Raw genomic sequence first — 17373 nt, forward strand, 5'->3', positions numbered from 1 at the left:
CGGCCCACAGCGCGGCACCGGCCGGCCCGGGAGCGGACACCGAGCTCAAGGACAAACAGCGATCAGCGCCGGCGAGCCTCCACTGGCTCCGTGGCGGAGCGGCACGAGTCAGGCGAGTCACCGGGCAGCCCCGTAAAGGACCCCCGGGCGCCCTTACGCCGGGTGATGCAACCGGGGCCTGCGGCGGGGCCGCGCGGCGCGCGCGTGCACGGGGCGGGAGCGCGGCCGGCGGCAACGGGAGCGCGGGCACGGCGCGCCCGCGGGAGCGCGCAGCTCGGCCCAGCCGGAGCCCGCCGGGACGGACGGCCCGAACACCCCGCCAGGAGCGCCAGGAGCCGGCACAGGCCGCGCCGGTGAACAGCGCCGTGGCTGCGGGAAGGGGACGGGCCCGGTGAAAGGCACACCGACCGCAGGAGGCTCAGGGGGCCGGGCTCAGGGTTTGTGGCTGTACGGGTTTATTTGGGGTCTCCCGGGGGTGCGGTGCAGAAAGGCACCCGGGGGGAGGACTGAAGCACGGTGCCCGTGTATGTACCGAAAGGAGCGCATCGACCGCGGAGTCTGCTTGAACAGTAACGTGGTATAACCTGTGGTATAGCATGTGTTATACCTGTGTTATAACCTGTGGTATTACCTGTGGTATAGCATGTGTTTTAACCTGTATTACAGCATGTGTTATACCTGTGTTATAACTTGTATTATAACCTGTGGTATAACCTGTGTTATAGCATGTGTTATACCTGTATTATAACCTGTGTTATAACGTGTTATAACCTCTGCTGGCCAGTGGCATGAGGAGATCTTTCTAATTTCGGCCTTTTTTCTTGTTGCTGTCTTTGTAGACTGGACGACAGATATTATTGTTAGGGAAAGCATGTGGATGTGAGAGCTGCCCCAGCATAAGAACAACCTGAATGTTTTGTATGAAACAGGTAAAAATCCCACCAAACACTTGCTGTTTCCAGACTTGGGTATGACAGAAATGCTTTTTAAATTGAATAAAATCCCTAATTCAGTGATGAGAGCCAGTTTAGAGGTTCACCAGGGAGTAAAGGCCAAATTCCCAACCCTTCCCTGTGGGAAATCAAGCGGACTTCTTCATGGGAGCCTCTTACAAGCACAGAAATGTTGCTGATAGTATTTCCTCCGTGGTCAGGGATGCAGGTTTCAATGCAGGTAACCAGTTATCTCAAATTCCTGTGTGTTGTGCCAGCAGCAGCGGCTTTGTCTGTTGGAAAACACGTTTGTTCTCAGACTTAGCCTGCTTTGCAGGTTTGGGGCAGACAACCACGTGACTGCAATGTGATGATGGAAATCCGTGTGAAACTGGTGTGCCTGGTTTAACAATGTTTGTGACCTCCCACTTTCACCAATGCTACTATTTCCATGCTTTCCTGATCAAAAGCTAGAAGTGAGTTTTGCTGGATATACCTAGAGCAAACACACTGCCACTGTTCTTGATCTGAGGAAATTAACAGAAACACATTGTAAGAAACCTTCCAATATCTATGAAGGTGTTGCCAATGACAAAATGTATTTTGTCTTGCAACCCTATCATGTCATACATTGATTTGGAAAATAAATGTTCATATCCAATCTTCTATCAGGCCACATGTTGTTTTCAATTTTGTATTAAATATCTCACTGCTGGGAAAAACAACTGAGATGCACGAGGTGCAGTGGGAACATGATGCAATACTTGGTTGTAGTTGCCTCCATGTTCACACATGTATAATCCCTCTTTTATGAAAATGAACTGAAAATACTGGACTCTGTAGTTACTTAGCTGTTTAAATTATGCAATAAATGCAGTGCAGTGTGTGTAAAATCATGGAAATAGGTTTTGTCACATTTGAAATAGTCTTTAAAAAGGACTTAATCCTTGCCAAACACCCTGTCAGAAATATGAAAAAAATACACAAACTGTTGCTTCTATTTTAATAATGAGTTTGTACATTTTACACATTCTGAAGTACTCTTGCTATTTTGATTCACTTATCTGGAAATGTTTGTAGTATAAAGAAAACCCAGAAAAGTCTAAAGTCTGCAAATGTCCAATTATTGTAGGATCATAGGTTTAAGTTCTAAGGGACATCAAAGACCATTGAGTTCAAATCTTCCTGCCATGGGCAGAAACACCTTTCACTATCCCAGGTTGCTCAGAGCCCCTTCCAGCCTGGCTTTGAACACTTCCAGGGATGTGGCATCCACAGCTTCTCTGGAAACCCATGCCAGTGCTCCACCACCCTCACAGGAAAGAATTTCTTCCTAGCACTAATCTAAACCTGCCCTCTTTCAATTTAAAGTTATTCTCCCTTGTTCTGTTACTACATACCCTTGTAAAAAGTCCATTTTCAGGCCTTATTTTGAGCCCCCTTTAAGCACCAAAAGCTTCTATAAGGTTTCCTCAGAGCCTTCTCTTGTCCAGGCTGAACAACCCCAACTAAAATAGGTAAGAACATTTCTAGGAGTTGACATTATGTCATATGTCAATATATATGTATTGGACATTTATATATTAATTAAATCAAGTTTAAACTAGTATAACTAGTGTATTAATATAGCTCAAAAAAATATATCCAGAATTTTATTCATTGCAATAGTCTCATTTAAGCCAGTGGTAACAGCTTAGCCACTGACTTTGCAGAGATGCCTAAATCAGAGGGGTCAACCCAAATCTCAATTTAAATTCATATTCAGTAAGGTAATCTTCATACCAGTGGTCATTGTCAGAGGCCTAAATGTAATTATTTAATTTTATTCAGGAGACTAGAACTGAGACACTATTAACATATTTTGATTTTTTGATAGAAGCAAATTGTTCTATGTGAAGGGGAAGGGGACGGGAGGGGTTTGTTGTGCTTTGAAATGTTGAGCTGTTTTAAATGTCAAAGCTCTTGTGGTTTTGCTTTGTGGCTAGGTTTGAGGTCCTCTTCTTTGACAGTGTGTAGGAGAGACCTGAAGATCATCTCACACCTCAGCTTGACACAAACTGCAGACAGCAAAATGACAGTCAGGTAAAACATGAAAGTCTTGCTTAGCTTTTTCCACCCTGGCTGACCTGTGAAGGTCAAAAGCCTGAGGGGTGCAGAAGGATGCATGAAGTTTTGCTTGTATCATTTCTGTATCTGATAAACTTGGTTTCTACTCATTTTTCTTTGTTGAAGCATTTGATATGGGTGGGTACATGCTTGCTGCAGCAGGAGATGTCCCTTATGGAAAAGGGAGGGAATGCCTCTCCTTTGAGGCATAGGTGGCAGGAACACCTGGTGCCTTGGAAGAGTCAGTCCATAAAGGCTGGTTTTTTCACCAGAAGTGCACAAATAACAGGTTTTAAAACAGTAGCTGGGGAGATGGGGCAGATTTACTGCACGAGTGAATGAGATGGAACAGTAAGGAGTGGCAAAGGCCTGGCCATTGGGATGAAGGAGAGAATGGGAAGCTGATTGTAGCAGAGGGAGCAGTAGGTGGGCAGGTGAGCAGAGTGGGAATAGCTTTGGGAAGTCCTTGTGAGGCACTACATGGAATAGCTGGAATAGCTGGTTCATTGTGTGAAGCCTTGAAAGGTGGGGAAGACATTCAGCTTGGGGGTGGCAGGTATAGAGAAGGTACACTTGTTTTGTAAATCAAGAATGGGAAGGGGGTGGTAATGAGAGTCTGAAAATAGGCTGTGAAAGGGATGTGAACAGCAGTAAATTGGGAGAGGACGGCAGCCTGTGGCCTACTGTTTATAGCAGTGAGTGACATGGAAGGGTAGCAAATGGATTGCGGGTGGTAGTGGCAAACCAAAGGTCCACGTAGGTTAGTTCATCTCTTACAATAAAATCTGAGCTTGCCAGGCAAAGGCAAAATAGCGAAAGCTAAGGGGTGATGTTTGTGCTAAGGCAGAGCCCTGCTCACCCCATTCAGGGCAATGCTCCCTGTGTGCAGTGTGTTCGCTGCTCAGGGGCGGCTCGGATGCCCCGGTGCCCACGCGGGCTGGGATCAGCTGGGATCAGCCCGCAGCGCCTGGGCTGCCCGGTGTCCGGGGAGGAGCCCAGCTGGCACCGAGCGGGGATTGCTGCAGCGCTACACCGGGCAGCTGCCGTGGCAAACCGGGGGCTGCCGTAGCCTCGGAGGAATTGGCCGCAGCCCGGAGGCAGCGGGTGGGAGAGAGCAGCGCAACTCGGACCCTCTGCAAGCGGACCCGTGTGGATGCGCGTCCTCGCGGGCCGGACGCAGATGATGCTTCTCGGTGTCGCTGTCTCCAGCCGCGCTCCTCGGGGCGTGCCCGGGCTCCGGCCTCTGGCTGAGCCCGCACGGGGCGGTGCCGGTGCCGGGATGCCTGTACCGGGGGCCGGTGCCGCTGCTCGGCCCGGGCCCGCCCGCGCGGCTCAGGTGCGGCGGAAGTGACGGCCGGCGCGGTGCTGCCGGGGGAACATGGCGCCCGCGGCCGCGCGGGGCAGCGCGGAAGGTAAACAAGCGTGAGGGCGGCGGGGACCCCGGGGCGAGGCCGGGCCGGGAGCGCCGGTGCCCGGGCGCCGCGGCGGGGGCGGCTCCCGCCTCCCCCCCGAGCGCGGACGGCGGGGAGGAGGGAGCCCAGGATCCCCCCTTCTTCCTCCGCCTCCTTCTCCTCCTCCTCCCGGCTTCGCCTCAGCCATTGCCCCTCTCCGCAGCCCCCCGGCGCCTCCCTCCGCCGCCCCCGGCTGCATGGTACTCGGAGCCAGGGCCCCTCTCCGCCGCTCCAGCGGGAGGAGCCGCGTCCTCAGCGCCGCCGCTGCCGAGAGGTGGGTGAAGGATCCCCCGGGCCCTCCCGCCGCCGCCCGCCCCACGGAGGGCGGCCCGGGCGCTCTCCTGGCCCTCAGGGACTCTCCTCCCCGGGCTGGGGCCGGCGGGCCGGGGGCCGGCAGGCGGGGAGCGGGCGGGCTGCGGCGGGGATCGGGCGGGCACAGCGAATGCCTGGCGGCTCCGGGGCGGCCGCAGCCCCGCCGGGCCCCTCGGGTTCCTGCGGCCGCTCGTGGCGGACCCCGGGCCTGGCAGCCCCGCTTGGGGGGAGCTCGGCCTGCGAGCTCTGCTCCCAGCGGAGCGGGGCTCAGCGTGCCAGCGCACAGCTGAACGAAGTAGGTCATCCGAGTTCCTGCCCCGAAAATGGCCATTTTACCTGGCCCCCCTCCCCGCCTCGATCGTAGCTGATCGTGAAAAAAGTATTCGTGATCTGTACTAGTAGAGCTAGGCAGGGTTGGTACTGGAGCTTGGAACCGTTTGGTAAATGCTGGAACATCACTTAAAAATTTAAAGTTCTTGCCTTTTTATTGTTTGGGGTTTGGGTTTTTTCTTCTCCTTTAGAAGAGGAATAGGAGCATCATAAAGCTATTACTGGATAAAAGGACAGAACTACTGAAGTCTGGCGTCCTGTGGACTTGTTATATAAACTTACCTGTAGAATAACCCAGCTCTTCCACCATTGCTCCAGATCACATTCAGACCCCCTGAGCCTACCACCATGCACCAACATACTTCCTGTGTTTTCTCTTCCATCATCTAGAAAACCTGTTTAATTTCTACCACATGTCCTATAAACTTTCCCACTGACACTCATCTCCTTTCACTTTCCATAATTATACCCTGTGACTGCTTTGGATCTGCACATGTGTTGATTTACCTTTCAGCAGGCAGAGCACAGCAGATAACCATTGGGCTCACACTGGAGACATCAGACCTTTTTCATTCATCTAGCTGCCAGTTTGGGGGATATGTGTAGAAATGAAATATGGTTGAGATTTCTGTGTTTCTGACAAGTGAGTTTGACGTTTGCCAGTGAGGTTAAAACCTTGTGTGTCTTGAACAAAGGGCACAATTCATGTCATTTCTCAGAAGATGCTCAGAGTACTTACTAAGTTAGCAATAAGACAGATAAAAAGACAAATGGAGGGGGTAGTTTAGCAATTCTCATTTAAATTTAAAATATTTTTACTAATGTAGTTTGAATATTACTTCTTGTCATTTTCAGTCTTATTATACTAAAAAATTGTAAGTCAGAAAAGATAGGATTTTTTTTTGTAAGTAACAGATACTTAGCTTGCTACTTTTCTGTATAAAATACACTATAATTCATAAAAATCTTCACAGTGAGAGAATCAGGCTTTATTCATACCTTTTTCTTGCATTTGAAAAGATTAATCTTTCTAGAAGACACAAATATATATATATATAAAAGAAGCACTGATATCATTCAGGATAGAGCAGTCCTGTCCACTTTGAGAGCAATGGCAAATCTGTCGTTTTCAACACTACTAATTATTTAACTTTTAGATATTAGTAATGTAAGTATTTCAAGTTAAAGATAATTCTCATTTTGGTGGATATATCAACTGTTTTATACAGGGCACCTGTTCTGGTTTCAGTGCAATTGGAAGAGCATTGAGCTGAGCTTGCTCTGTGTTTGGGAGCAGGTTTTCTGTGCATCTGTTGTGATGCAGTGACCCTTCAGACAGATGGTTCTAGCTACCTTAGTGTCTGTGAAGTGCAGTTGCAGGTCCTGGCACACAGAGTGAGGGATAACCATGCTGAGCCCAGGCACAATCCAGGCTGAGTTTTAGCAGCTTTGCTTGTAGCTGCTTCTGATGTTTCTGCCACAGCAGTGGTGACCACAGTGACACCGAGTGCCACTGTTGCTGTGTGCTGGTTCAGCAGCACAGGCAGAGGTGGTCAGGGGAGCTGTCCTGGCCAGCTCTGTGTCCCTGAGGAATGCAGTGTGGGCAGCTTGCAGTTCTGGCAGTCTGGTTCCTCTGCCTGGCAGGGGTTGGTGAGCTCCTAACTTCTCCATTCTCAGGTAATTCACTGCTTTTGCAGTTCTCAAGATGGATTGGATGAAGTGTTAAACATGAGCATACCAACGTGTTGAAGATGAATTGTTTCCCAGATTTAGTGTACTAATGACAAAGGATTTCAGATAAAACACATGGAAACTGGATGTTTTGCTTTGTTCCCTATATTTGCAATTGTTGTAGCAATGGAAAACTTTGATCGCCACTGGTTATTGATCTATCCCACACGACATCACTCCTTCTGTTGCTGTTAGTGGGGGATTGTGATGAAAAATGGTGGACAAAATTTAATGGTTTTAGCTTTAAACCATGTAAACAAAGGTTTAATTTGGGGGATGAATTATTTATACTGTGTATGTTATAGTTGCATTCCTACTCAACACAATACACTGCAGTTGTGAATGTTTGCTAGTGTGTTCAAATACTTGTTGTGTTGTATTTTCATCTGTGTGTATAACATTTGACTATGGAGAAATGTCCTCTTCCTGCAGAAAAGCATGTTAACAAAAATAGGGTCAAAGAATTCTGCTCTAGGCAGCCTTTGCTGTGCACTCCACCAAATAAAGCATGCATAATGGCTTTAAATTTTACATTTAAGTGCTTGCATTTGGTGGATGGAAGAGATTATTGCATTTTAAGCTCTATTTTAGTACTTTGTGTAACCAAAGCATGGTTCTGTGTGTTTGGTGAAATATTTTTATGGAGTAACTCAAAGATAATAGTGTTTTAGTATGTGAAAATTTGTGATTCAGCCTGTCCACAAAGATGATTTCTTAGAATATCTTCTATGGGATAGGTAAAATGAACAAGTACTCCATAATTAGTAAACAAAACAAATCTTGCTTGTTCTGTCTCAGCATCCCAAATGAGTTACTAAGGAACAGCAGTAAAGGAAAGCTGAAATTTTCCTTTGAGCTGGTGTGCTAGACTTGGTAAAGGACAATAAATTTCTGTCTCTAGAAAATGCATATAAGCTTACATATCATATAAAAGTGCATATTCAAAGGGCCCTTCTTCAGGTAGTACTGCTTTTGGAGAGGTTTTAAATCCAGGAGGGCATGAGTCAAAAGCAGATATTGTATAGCTTGCTTCTCAATAGCCAGTGCATTTAGAGTCTGTTTCTTCTGCTTGTGACTAAGAGCCTCAGACCCCGAGGTCTGAGGAGGAAAGAAGGTTCTCCTTGTTTAGCAAGAAAAAGCAGTCTAGAGGAGGGCTGTCAGACTTTTATTACAGCTGCAGAATAAAGATGAGGAATCAGTGTTCCAAGTAAGTGCTTTTGCAGTTAGAGCACTGCAGAATCTAATGCATGATGTGCTTAAAGAGGAAAAAAATGTAAGGAACAGGTAATAAGGTTAAATGTATTTCTCTTTTGGCTTTTCAGCAGAGTCTTACTTCCTGTGCTGCATTATCCTGATCAGCTCTAATATGTGCAGAACAATAACAAATGTCAATGTACATTGCCCACCACCTCCCCTTCATTGTTTATACGTTGGAATTTTTTTGTTCCAGTTTTCCTATAGACCACTGCAGGCTCCATGTCTTCCATTGGATTAAGTGTGCAGCTGTGATTTGCATGCGTGAAGAAAATCTAACTGAATTTTCCATTTTTATTGAAAATATGAAAAAAAAATTGTTATGTATTGTCCTCTGGGAAATAAGTGCAGCATTTGAATAGTGCTCAGAATTACATCAAAGATTGCAAGTGTGTGTGTGGGAGGAATGGCATAGCTATGCTTTAGAAAAATTACTTGGTTTGAGAGTATTTTGTGTTGCTTTTTTAAATGTTTGAACTACCACATTGCTATTTGCTTTTGATGGAGGATGTTGGCTTTAGAAATGAAGATTTTTACCAATTAAGCATAATATGCATTTAATTATCTACTTTCCCAGTTTTTGTACTGTTTTAACCCCTTTGTGTATTTGCACTGGCAATGCATTTTTTTGATTTAAAGAAGAATTTATCTGCTGATAATGTGTATGGCTTTATGCCAAGAAAAGGATATTTACTCCTTTTATTTAATGCAGGGAGACAAGTAGTCCTTTTGCTTTTCACTCCTAGAATTCTGAAGCTTCTTTAGATGGTGTAAGGAGAAGTCTTACTGCTTTTGTGGCTTCCTAAGTAATCCATTAAATGCTCACTGCTGTTTAGGAGGAAAAATATGTTAATGTTGAAATCTGTAGATTTACTAAAAGTAATATCAGCAGGAATGAGAAAAGAAGGATTAAGTGATTTAAACACCCACATTTTTAAAACATTCAGAAATAATTGTTTCCGAGTGTTGACCCCTTTGTTACTGTTATGGAGATTTGTGGCTGACTCAGTGTTTTAAATATTTTTAATGGAATAGCCACTTGTAGTGAGATGTAAAAATTGCAGCCCTAAAGGGTGTTCCCTAAATACAGGTGGATTTTATTTCTCAGTATTTCAGTGATTGCTGCCTTGTTAGATTTTAAATTCATAGGACAATAACATATACATGATTTTTTTGTGTGTGTATGTATATTTGTCTTATTTTTATTCAATCAGAATTAAAAAGAAGGTGGCAGAAAAATCCCCACATCGTGTCAGTGTCTGTGCAAAAGCAACAGGATCACAGATTCACAGACTGGCTGAGGTCCTGAGGGACCTCTGGAGGTCATCTGTGCCACCTGCAGGGCCACCTAGAGCCAGTTGTCCAGGACTCTCTGGTGCTGGCTTGGTTGGGGGTTTTTTGTTTTCTTTGTTTGTTTGGGGGTTGTTTGTTTTGGGATTGGAGTTTTTCTTTGATTCTGTTGAGTGTTATTTCCTTGTTTTGCTCCTTAAAGGCAACACTGGAGGTGTGTCTGCCATGTCTCTCTGCTTAACTTCACTTCCAACTTTTTTCCTTTTGCTTCTTTGAGGGTGGTGAAAGAGGCCTTTCTTTTAGGGCCATGCTGTGTACAAGTTAATTTGTCTCCTTTTTTGAGGAGTACCCATAATGTAATTACCTTTGTCAAGGTAAGGGCAAAGATCCTCCTGTGTTTGGAGCTTGCTGCTGTGGGTTTTCAGTGCTGTTCAGGTACACAGATGTGCACATACTCTTTTGAAGAGATCCCTTCAGTGGGATTACCTGTGGGATGGGAGATCCCATCATTTCCAGATGAATATACAGTTGCTTCTGTCACTTGGGGAATGTTGCTTCATTTTTTATTTTTCTCCCCTGATACACTGTTGTGTCATTTTGTTCTCATTCTCACATTTGCAGATTCCAACTGTCCTTTCCCATTTTTAATCCTGATCATGGAACTGATGCTGAGCCAAGTCTTAGCTGGTCTCCTGAAGCTCTGTAACTTCCACAGTTGTACTGTATGAGAGTCCTTGTGACCACTGAAGCTCTTGGCTCATTTCAGACAGCAGTGAGAGTTGCTTTAGGTCACTGTATGTTCTATGAAAATAAGTGGCCCATTTAAAGGCAAGTGATCATTAAATCTCTGAACAGGAAGGATGAGCTCAGCTATTATTTAACATCAGAGAGCTGGGCATGGGTGGAGAGGAGTTACAAGTACTCCAATGAAAGAAGGAAGTAAGCTGATACTGGTTCTTACTTTTTTATTTGATATCAGAAATCCAGTTAGAAAGCAAAATTCTGTAACCAAGTCAGGCTTTATGCCTCCTCTTCAGTTGGGTGCTTCTTTCTGAGGTGGTAAAAATTCATGAAGTGGTTCTTTCCTCATCTGCTTTTGTTTAAGAGTTGACAACAACAAAGAAATATATCTCATGGTAATTTTTCTTTCTGGTAGGCATTTGATGTTGAGGAATGAGAGACTCACAGTGTGAGGTTGCAGAGCAGTTTGCATGTTTCTCTTTGTCTTCAGTGACACTGAAGGGAAGGTGCTGTCTTGGATACTGGTGAGAAAGTGATTGGGTTGCCATCTTTGTTCTTTGCTCCTGCTCTTACTTCCAGGAATTTGAGTTCTGTGAGAACGCCTTAATTGTAAAGAGCACTCCCAGCATTGGCTTTATCGTGCCCAGAACCCATCATCAGCTTTCAGCAGTGTGGGAGTGCTGCTGAGGTGTGGCTGCAAACACCCATTCACCAGATCAGTTTTGCACAAAGGGTATCTCCAGTTTGGTTTTCCAGGATGTGTGCTGAGGAGTGAAGGAGAAGAGATTATTAACCATTGATCAGTCTAATAAAATGCATTCCTGTTACAATGGCAGCAGCCAGAATGTGGTGCTTGAGGAAGTGGGGGTGAGTGGAAACTGCTCTCTGGGGCTGTGAAACACAGGCCAGCCTGGAGTCACTTCTGGTTCCATAGACTTGTGTGAAGTTTGAGAATATGCAGGTTTTTCTAATGTATGGTATTATTTAGATTTTCATGTGGGTTACCAGTACCAAAACATTATCAGCTTCATTTGTTATAGAAAATTCAGAGTTAAATGCAACAAATATCTGAGGGAAAGTTGAAGTGTAATTTAAGATGGGATGAAGTGGAACAAAAGTAGCTGGACCAATTCTAATAGGAAATGAATGCCAAGTAGGGAAGTTGTTTCTCTTTCTCTCTCTTCCTGCACAAGTATGTGTCCTCCCCTCTGCATCAGGTTGGTTCTTGTGCCAAACCCCACAGTGTCAGGTCAAAGTCAGCTCACTGGGAAGCAGAAAGATTTCTAGTTTTGAGGGTTTGTGTGTGCTGGGGAGTGGGGTGGTCATGTTTGTGTCATGTGTCTTTTTCACATCTGTCTCTCCCTGCTCTTAGTTTAATTTTTAGCCATGTTTATGAGTTGAATTGACTTTCTGGAGTAGCCCAATGAACCCCAGAAATGGCTCAAAGTAGGCAGCAGTAGCTCAGGTCCTGCAGTGTGACAGAGAAGGAGAATGCAGCTGCTGTTGTCCTTTGGTGAATTGTTAATTGGTTCAAGCTGCATTGGGCAACTTCACCCTACCTAAACCCAAAGAAGTTGAGCAACATTTTGAGAAGTTTCTGAATTTTGAACAGGTTTTTATTTTGATTATGTAATAGACTTTAGCAGGGTAGGATCCTGCACCTCTTAGATTTTTTTTATTTGCAGTTTAATTTTAGCTTGCATATAAGTAACATTATATCTGCAAATGCTTAATGAGCAATCAAGCTTCACTAAGCCCACTGTACAGAATATTATTTTTTGTGACCTGTTCTTGTCAGTGTTTCTTGTTGCCTTAGTATTTTGCCCTTCATAGATTTCATAACTTAGTATCAATCACTATAGTAAGAAATGGGGGGGAACATGATGGGACTGTGTTGTTACAGGAGAAGTGAATCACACAATCTCAAATAGTATCTGTGAAAATGTTCATTTACCTACAAATAACTTTGGAGTAAATTGACATAGATTTTAAAGCATAATAAATGTTGGGGGTTTTTTATGATCATACCATGTAAAGATCTACTGGAGCTTGTTTCTGAAGTTAAGGAAGTTTGGCTTCCTTTTTTTGAGACCTTTGATATCCAAGAGTGGGTGTTTTATTGCTCCCCTGAGATAAATTCTTTAGAAAGATTGACGGGGGGAGAGGAAAAAAACCATGACAACCTTCTTAGTTCATTATATGACCATGAATTAACTTGGAGTAAGGAATCATTTTGGCAGTATTGCATAGTTATTTTTGTTCATTACCCTGTCTTTAAAATGAGAATATTTGGTTTGGGGAGGAATATTTAAAGTTTGTGTTTTAAGTTATTTCCTAAGTTGATTTTTCAGCTGGAGATAGAACAGAAAGAATGGTGAAAACTTTTAAGTCCTTCAAAGCAATCTCAGTTAGGATTTATCTGGTCAGGAAGAGCTTGTAATATGTTATTAGAAATTATGATTTATTTTTATTTTTATTTATTTTCTTTCTTCCCCCCAGGTGATTCATGGCAGGGGACGTGGAAGGGTTTAGCTCCTCCATCCATGACACCAGTGTCTCTGCAGGATTCAGAGCACTGTATGAGGAGGGATTGCTTCTTGATGTCACACTTGTCATTGAAGACCACCAATTTCAGGCCCATAAAGCACTGCTTGCCACCCAGAGTGATTACTTCAGGATTATGTTCACAGCAGACATGCGAGAACGAGATCAGGACAAAATCCATTTGAAAGGTCTGACAGCTACAGGCTTCAGTCATGTCCTCCAATTCATGTACTATGGAACTATTGAACTGAGTATGAACACTGTTCATGAAATCCTTCAGGCTGCCATGTATGTCCAGCTTATAGAGGTGGTAAAGTTTTGCTGCTCTTTTCTCTTAGCTAAAATCTGCTTAGAAAACTGTGCAGAAATTATGAGACTTCTGGATGATTTTGGTGTAAACATCGAAGGAGTCAGGGAAAAACTGGATTCCTTTCTGCTAGAGAATTTTGTGCCACTCATGTCCAGACCTGACTTTCTTTCATACCTGAGCTTTGAGAAGCTCATGTCTTACTTGGACAATGACCATCTGAGCAGGTTCCCAGAGATAGAGCTGTATGAAGCTGTGCAGGCCTGGCTGCGCCATGATAGAAGACGCTGGAGACATACGGACACCATCATTCAGAACATCAGGTTTTGTTTGATGACACCATCCAGTGTTTTTGAGAAGGTTGGTGCATTTGAAAAGCAGTAGGCAGGATTCTCCATTTAGCTAGGGCAGCATGCCATTAAATAGGTAAGATTCCAGAAGCTATGCAAAGGAACAAAATGATAGCATTTATTTTTCTAATAAAGAAAAGCAGAGAAGGCAAACATCTAGAAGTGTTGTCTTTGGTTATTAGACAATAATACTACAGTGGCTGGAGAACAGGTATGTTTGCAGTTCATGTTTATATGTGACGTAATATGGAAAAGATCTTTTGAAATAAGGTCACTTGTGTATCTAGTTTGATTTTTAAATGTTCTTAACTGGTTTCCACAAGTTGTTTCTTGCTTTCCAGAGGCTCTAGACCTGCACATAATATGTAGGGTATATGTTATGATGGTTGTTACCAATACAATCAAAAATAGTGACTGCAGATCTTCTGTGGCTTAAGTACAGAGGAGAGTTATTTACAAATGAAAAGTAGCATCTGCTCTTAAATCTGCAGTTTTCTTGCTATATCTTCAGTGCTTGTGCTATTACACAGCAGTTAGAAGTAAGCCTTGATCCTGCAAAGTTACTCATACACTTGGTTGTACACAAGACATAATACAGTCAAAAATTATTGATGGTGTCAAATGTAATGATTCACTTTAAATAAAGGAGGACTCAGAGGACTCTTTGTAACAGGTGATTTATAGTTAACTTCCATTGTATGTAGTAAGAGTTAAATGAGAACTTGCCTTTTCTACTATTGAAGAACAGACAAAAAAAAATTGTTTTTTAGTTTTTCAGATTCTCTGAATATTTATTAACAGTACAGAGATTACAATGCTTTGTAAGCAGTTCTCTTACAGGCCAGTAACAGTGTTCAGGTTAGGAGTTACTTGATTGGTGCTGTTTTAACAATGTTAATTTTAAACAACAACTTCAAGTTCTGTATTTTTCACCTCTCAGCAAATTAATAGGAATTCAGAACCCAATGTTTTTGTTGTGCTTTTTACAAATTAATCTTCCATATATTTTTAGTTTAGTATCTAGTGAATCTACAGACAAGGTTGTATTGGTTTTAAGAGCCACTGGATCATCTAAGCAGTAATTCTTATTTGTATTTCATATTATAAGAGCTGTTAATTACTTCAGACTAGTGACTTCTTATATTTTGGATTTCTTTCTGTGTGTGTGAACTGAGTATAGGAAGTAATAATACATAAAATATATTTATTATGCTATATTGGATTATAGACATAAATAAAATAAATACCTAAACATATTTTAGAACACTAATGTAATGTTTCTATTGGGTTAAAATATTTTTAACTAGTAGGAGCTGAACTCTGCAGGATGCTGTAGTGTCTTGTTTTAAATGGGTACTTCAACCATATTATTACATCATTTAAGCCCTTCAGTAATAAAACTACAGAATTCACAACATATTTTTTGAGGTTAATCTGATAAGGCATTATGAATTTTGGGGATGCAAGCTCAAGCATCAAGCTGTCTTCAGTTAAATTTCTGTAAGTGCATGTGAAAGTGTATGTTCAGCATTATATTTGGGTATAACTTCTGGAGTTGGTTTTGGGATCATTGGCATAAATCCTGCATACAGTGCTCCTCATGTTTTATCTTGACAGTGGCCCAATAGGTACAACTTCAGGAGAGCACTTGGTTTGAGCATGCCAGGTTATATCCTACATGTAAAAGCTTTATCTGCTGATACCCTCCCTGTTAATTGTGTGTGGGAGCAGAGAAAAGCCAGTGCAGGTTATGGAGTGAGACAGCTCAGCAGAGAGAAGCAGAGCTAATTGTGCCATTTGTTACTGAGCTAGGAATGCATTTGTGTTCTGCCCTGGCTGGAGAGTATTGAGTTATCCAGCAGGACAACTGCAGTTGGAGCCAACATCAGAATATAGAACACTTTATTTTTTTGATAAAAGAGCATGTCTGTTCACTGTTCTGGCAGTAACTCAGGGAAAGCCTCTCTTTCTTCTCTGTGTGCAATGGGGAAATAGTGGTAAAACTCCCTTTTTTGGAGATCCACAAACAGAATCCTCCCTTTTCCTGGAGCCAGGACATAGTAAATGCATGAATGTACCAAATACAGTCTGAGGTTGAGTCTTCCAGTTCACCAAACTCTGTATTTACTGCACACTGGCTGACTTGTTATGTACTTTTGTGTAACCTTTCTAATACCTATTTCTCAGATGCCTGTCACTGTAGGATATAAATAACTTCTATAACTTAACTTTGCAAGTTGTGGTAAGGATACTTTTGTCCTCTTAAGCCATTCTGTTCCATACATCATTTTTTTTGGAGAGATGTACAATTTAAAAATTAAATCAGTGAGTCTAGATTAATACCTGGAGGCTGAAGTGCATTTAGAGTGTGCAAGTGGAGGTACAGCCTGTTTGCTTACTACAGAATGTCCTGGAAGAATGACTTCTGAGCTATGACTAGGTACTCCTTTTGTTCCTCAGCCCTTAAGGTACATGCAGATGTATGGGGAAAAATGGGAATATAAATCAGATAAGGATTTAGGGAATAGTTAGAAAGTAAAGGCAAAGTATTTGGGGAAAAGCACAAGTTTCACTATCCATGTGATATTATCCATGTGCTTTCCTGTTTTTACTAAACCTATCCATGGCTCTGTAAGTCTTGAGGAAGTTTGCAGATTGGAGTTGGAGTGCCTTTCACCTGGATCACTGAGTTAATCTCCATGTTACTGGAGGCAACTATGTCATGATGTCCCTGAAATATACTGTTTAAGCTCCATTTAGGTTCTGTGCACTACTCAGATTGAAATGTTGTTTCAAAATCTCTATCCTTAAAACCCAGAGATTTTTTTTATGTCCAGTCTGTAAGGTTTATTATGACTAGCTCTTTCTTATTAATTGCTAGTTTAAATCAAAAATTTACTAATCACTAGGTTCATCAGCTTCTGTTGTAGAGGTAGGATAAATAGCACATTATATTTGAATATCTGCTGTCCTGTTCCTAGAAAATAGTAATTTTTTCCTGGGAAATAGTAATTTTTGAGAAGATGTCGTTGTAGTTTTGTTACTGTGACTTTGCCTTTCATAAATGTGTTGATTTTTTTTCTCCCATTTACCTCCATTTTTAGTAATACATTTGTATCTACTTACACAACTTTGTTTGCTGAAGTGTAGAATAAGAAGTGTGGATGAAATTAGGGACCCCTTTTATTGTAAATAGGTGCTGGGCTCAATATTTTTGGGTGTTGGGATCACTGTTGATGTGAATAGATTTGCTAGCAGCATTTATTACATGCAGAGCTTCTTAATTGTGGCATATAGATTTTTGATTCCACTCTCATTTCAGAGGTTAGACTGAGTTAGACTCCAGCTTGATTTTGACAATTTCTCTTTCCTTCTAAAAAACTTCTAAAAAGGAACAGCTGAGCAATCAATTTAAGGGCATTGTCCTTGCTGCACAGAGGCTGTGCCTTTCTTTGGTTAGGCTGAAACACTTAAGTGATTTCTGTTCTTGCAGAATAGCCCTTCAAAGCCCTTCACTGGTACTGAGCAGTTCTCATACCAGCTTGTAATTGTGGTTAGAATGTGGCCAGAGATAAACAGATGTGAAAATAATAAGGATCCTTGTTAGTGGAATTGATGGATCTTTGGTTTTGATTCAGGTTAATCTCTAGTAAAATAAGTTCAGGGTTTTGTTTTGAGTAAGAATTTGGTTATTAGAAATGTGATACAGATGCCACCATGGTTCATTGGAAAGGTGGAGCATTGCTTCTGTACTCCTGGTAGCTGAGTTTGAGCTGCATCACACATTCAGAATTGGCAGGCTTAGAAAACATAAGCACAATAAGTTGGAATCTTTAAAACAATTCTCTGTTTAATGACTAGAGATGATAAAGTGACATTATGAGCCATTGGGATTTTTCTGTGCTTTCGTTTATGTTTGCCTTTGTGGTTTTTTTTACGAGTTCTACATAAGGAAGCAAGTTAATAGCTACCCCATATAATCACATACTAAAATTTAGTTACCAGGTGCACAAATAATAGCTGTT

At 42.6% G+C, this 17373-nt stretch overlaps 1 protein-coding gene across 6 annotated transcripts in view; it reads left to right on the plus strand.

The window, feature by feature from the left end:
- Positions 1 to 305: 305 nt before the first annotated feature.
- Positions 306 to 17373, plus strand: part of KLHL15 (kelch like family member 15) — a 28279-nt gene continuing 11211 nt past the window's right edge. The window contains exons 1-4 of one of the 6 annotated variants that reach the window (XM_063182391.1): positions 306 to 437; positions 840 to 929; positions 2918 to 3014; positions 12647 to 13358. In XM_063182391.1, coding sequence (XP_063038461.1) covers positions 12654 to 13358 — 705 coding nt within the window. In that variant the 5' untranslated portion in view covers positions 306 to 437; positions 840 to 929; positions 2918 to 3014; positions 12647 to 12653. The other 5 variants (XM_063182408.1, XM_063182399.1, XM_063182418.1 and 2 more) reach the window with 5 other exon arrangements.

Source organism: Melospiza melodia, chromosome 2 (genome assembly GCF_035770615.1).
Source record: "Melospiza melodia melodia isolate bMelMel2 chromosome 2, bMelMel2.pri, whole genome shotgun sequence".
Lineage (NCBI taxonomy): Eukaryota > Metazoa > Chordata > Aves > Passeriformes > Passerellidae > Melospiza > Melospiza melodia.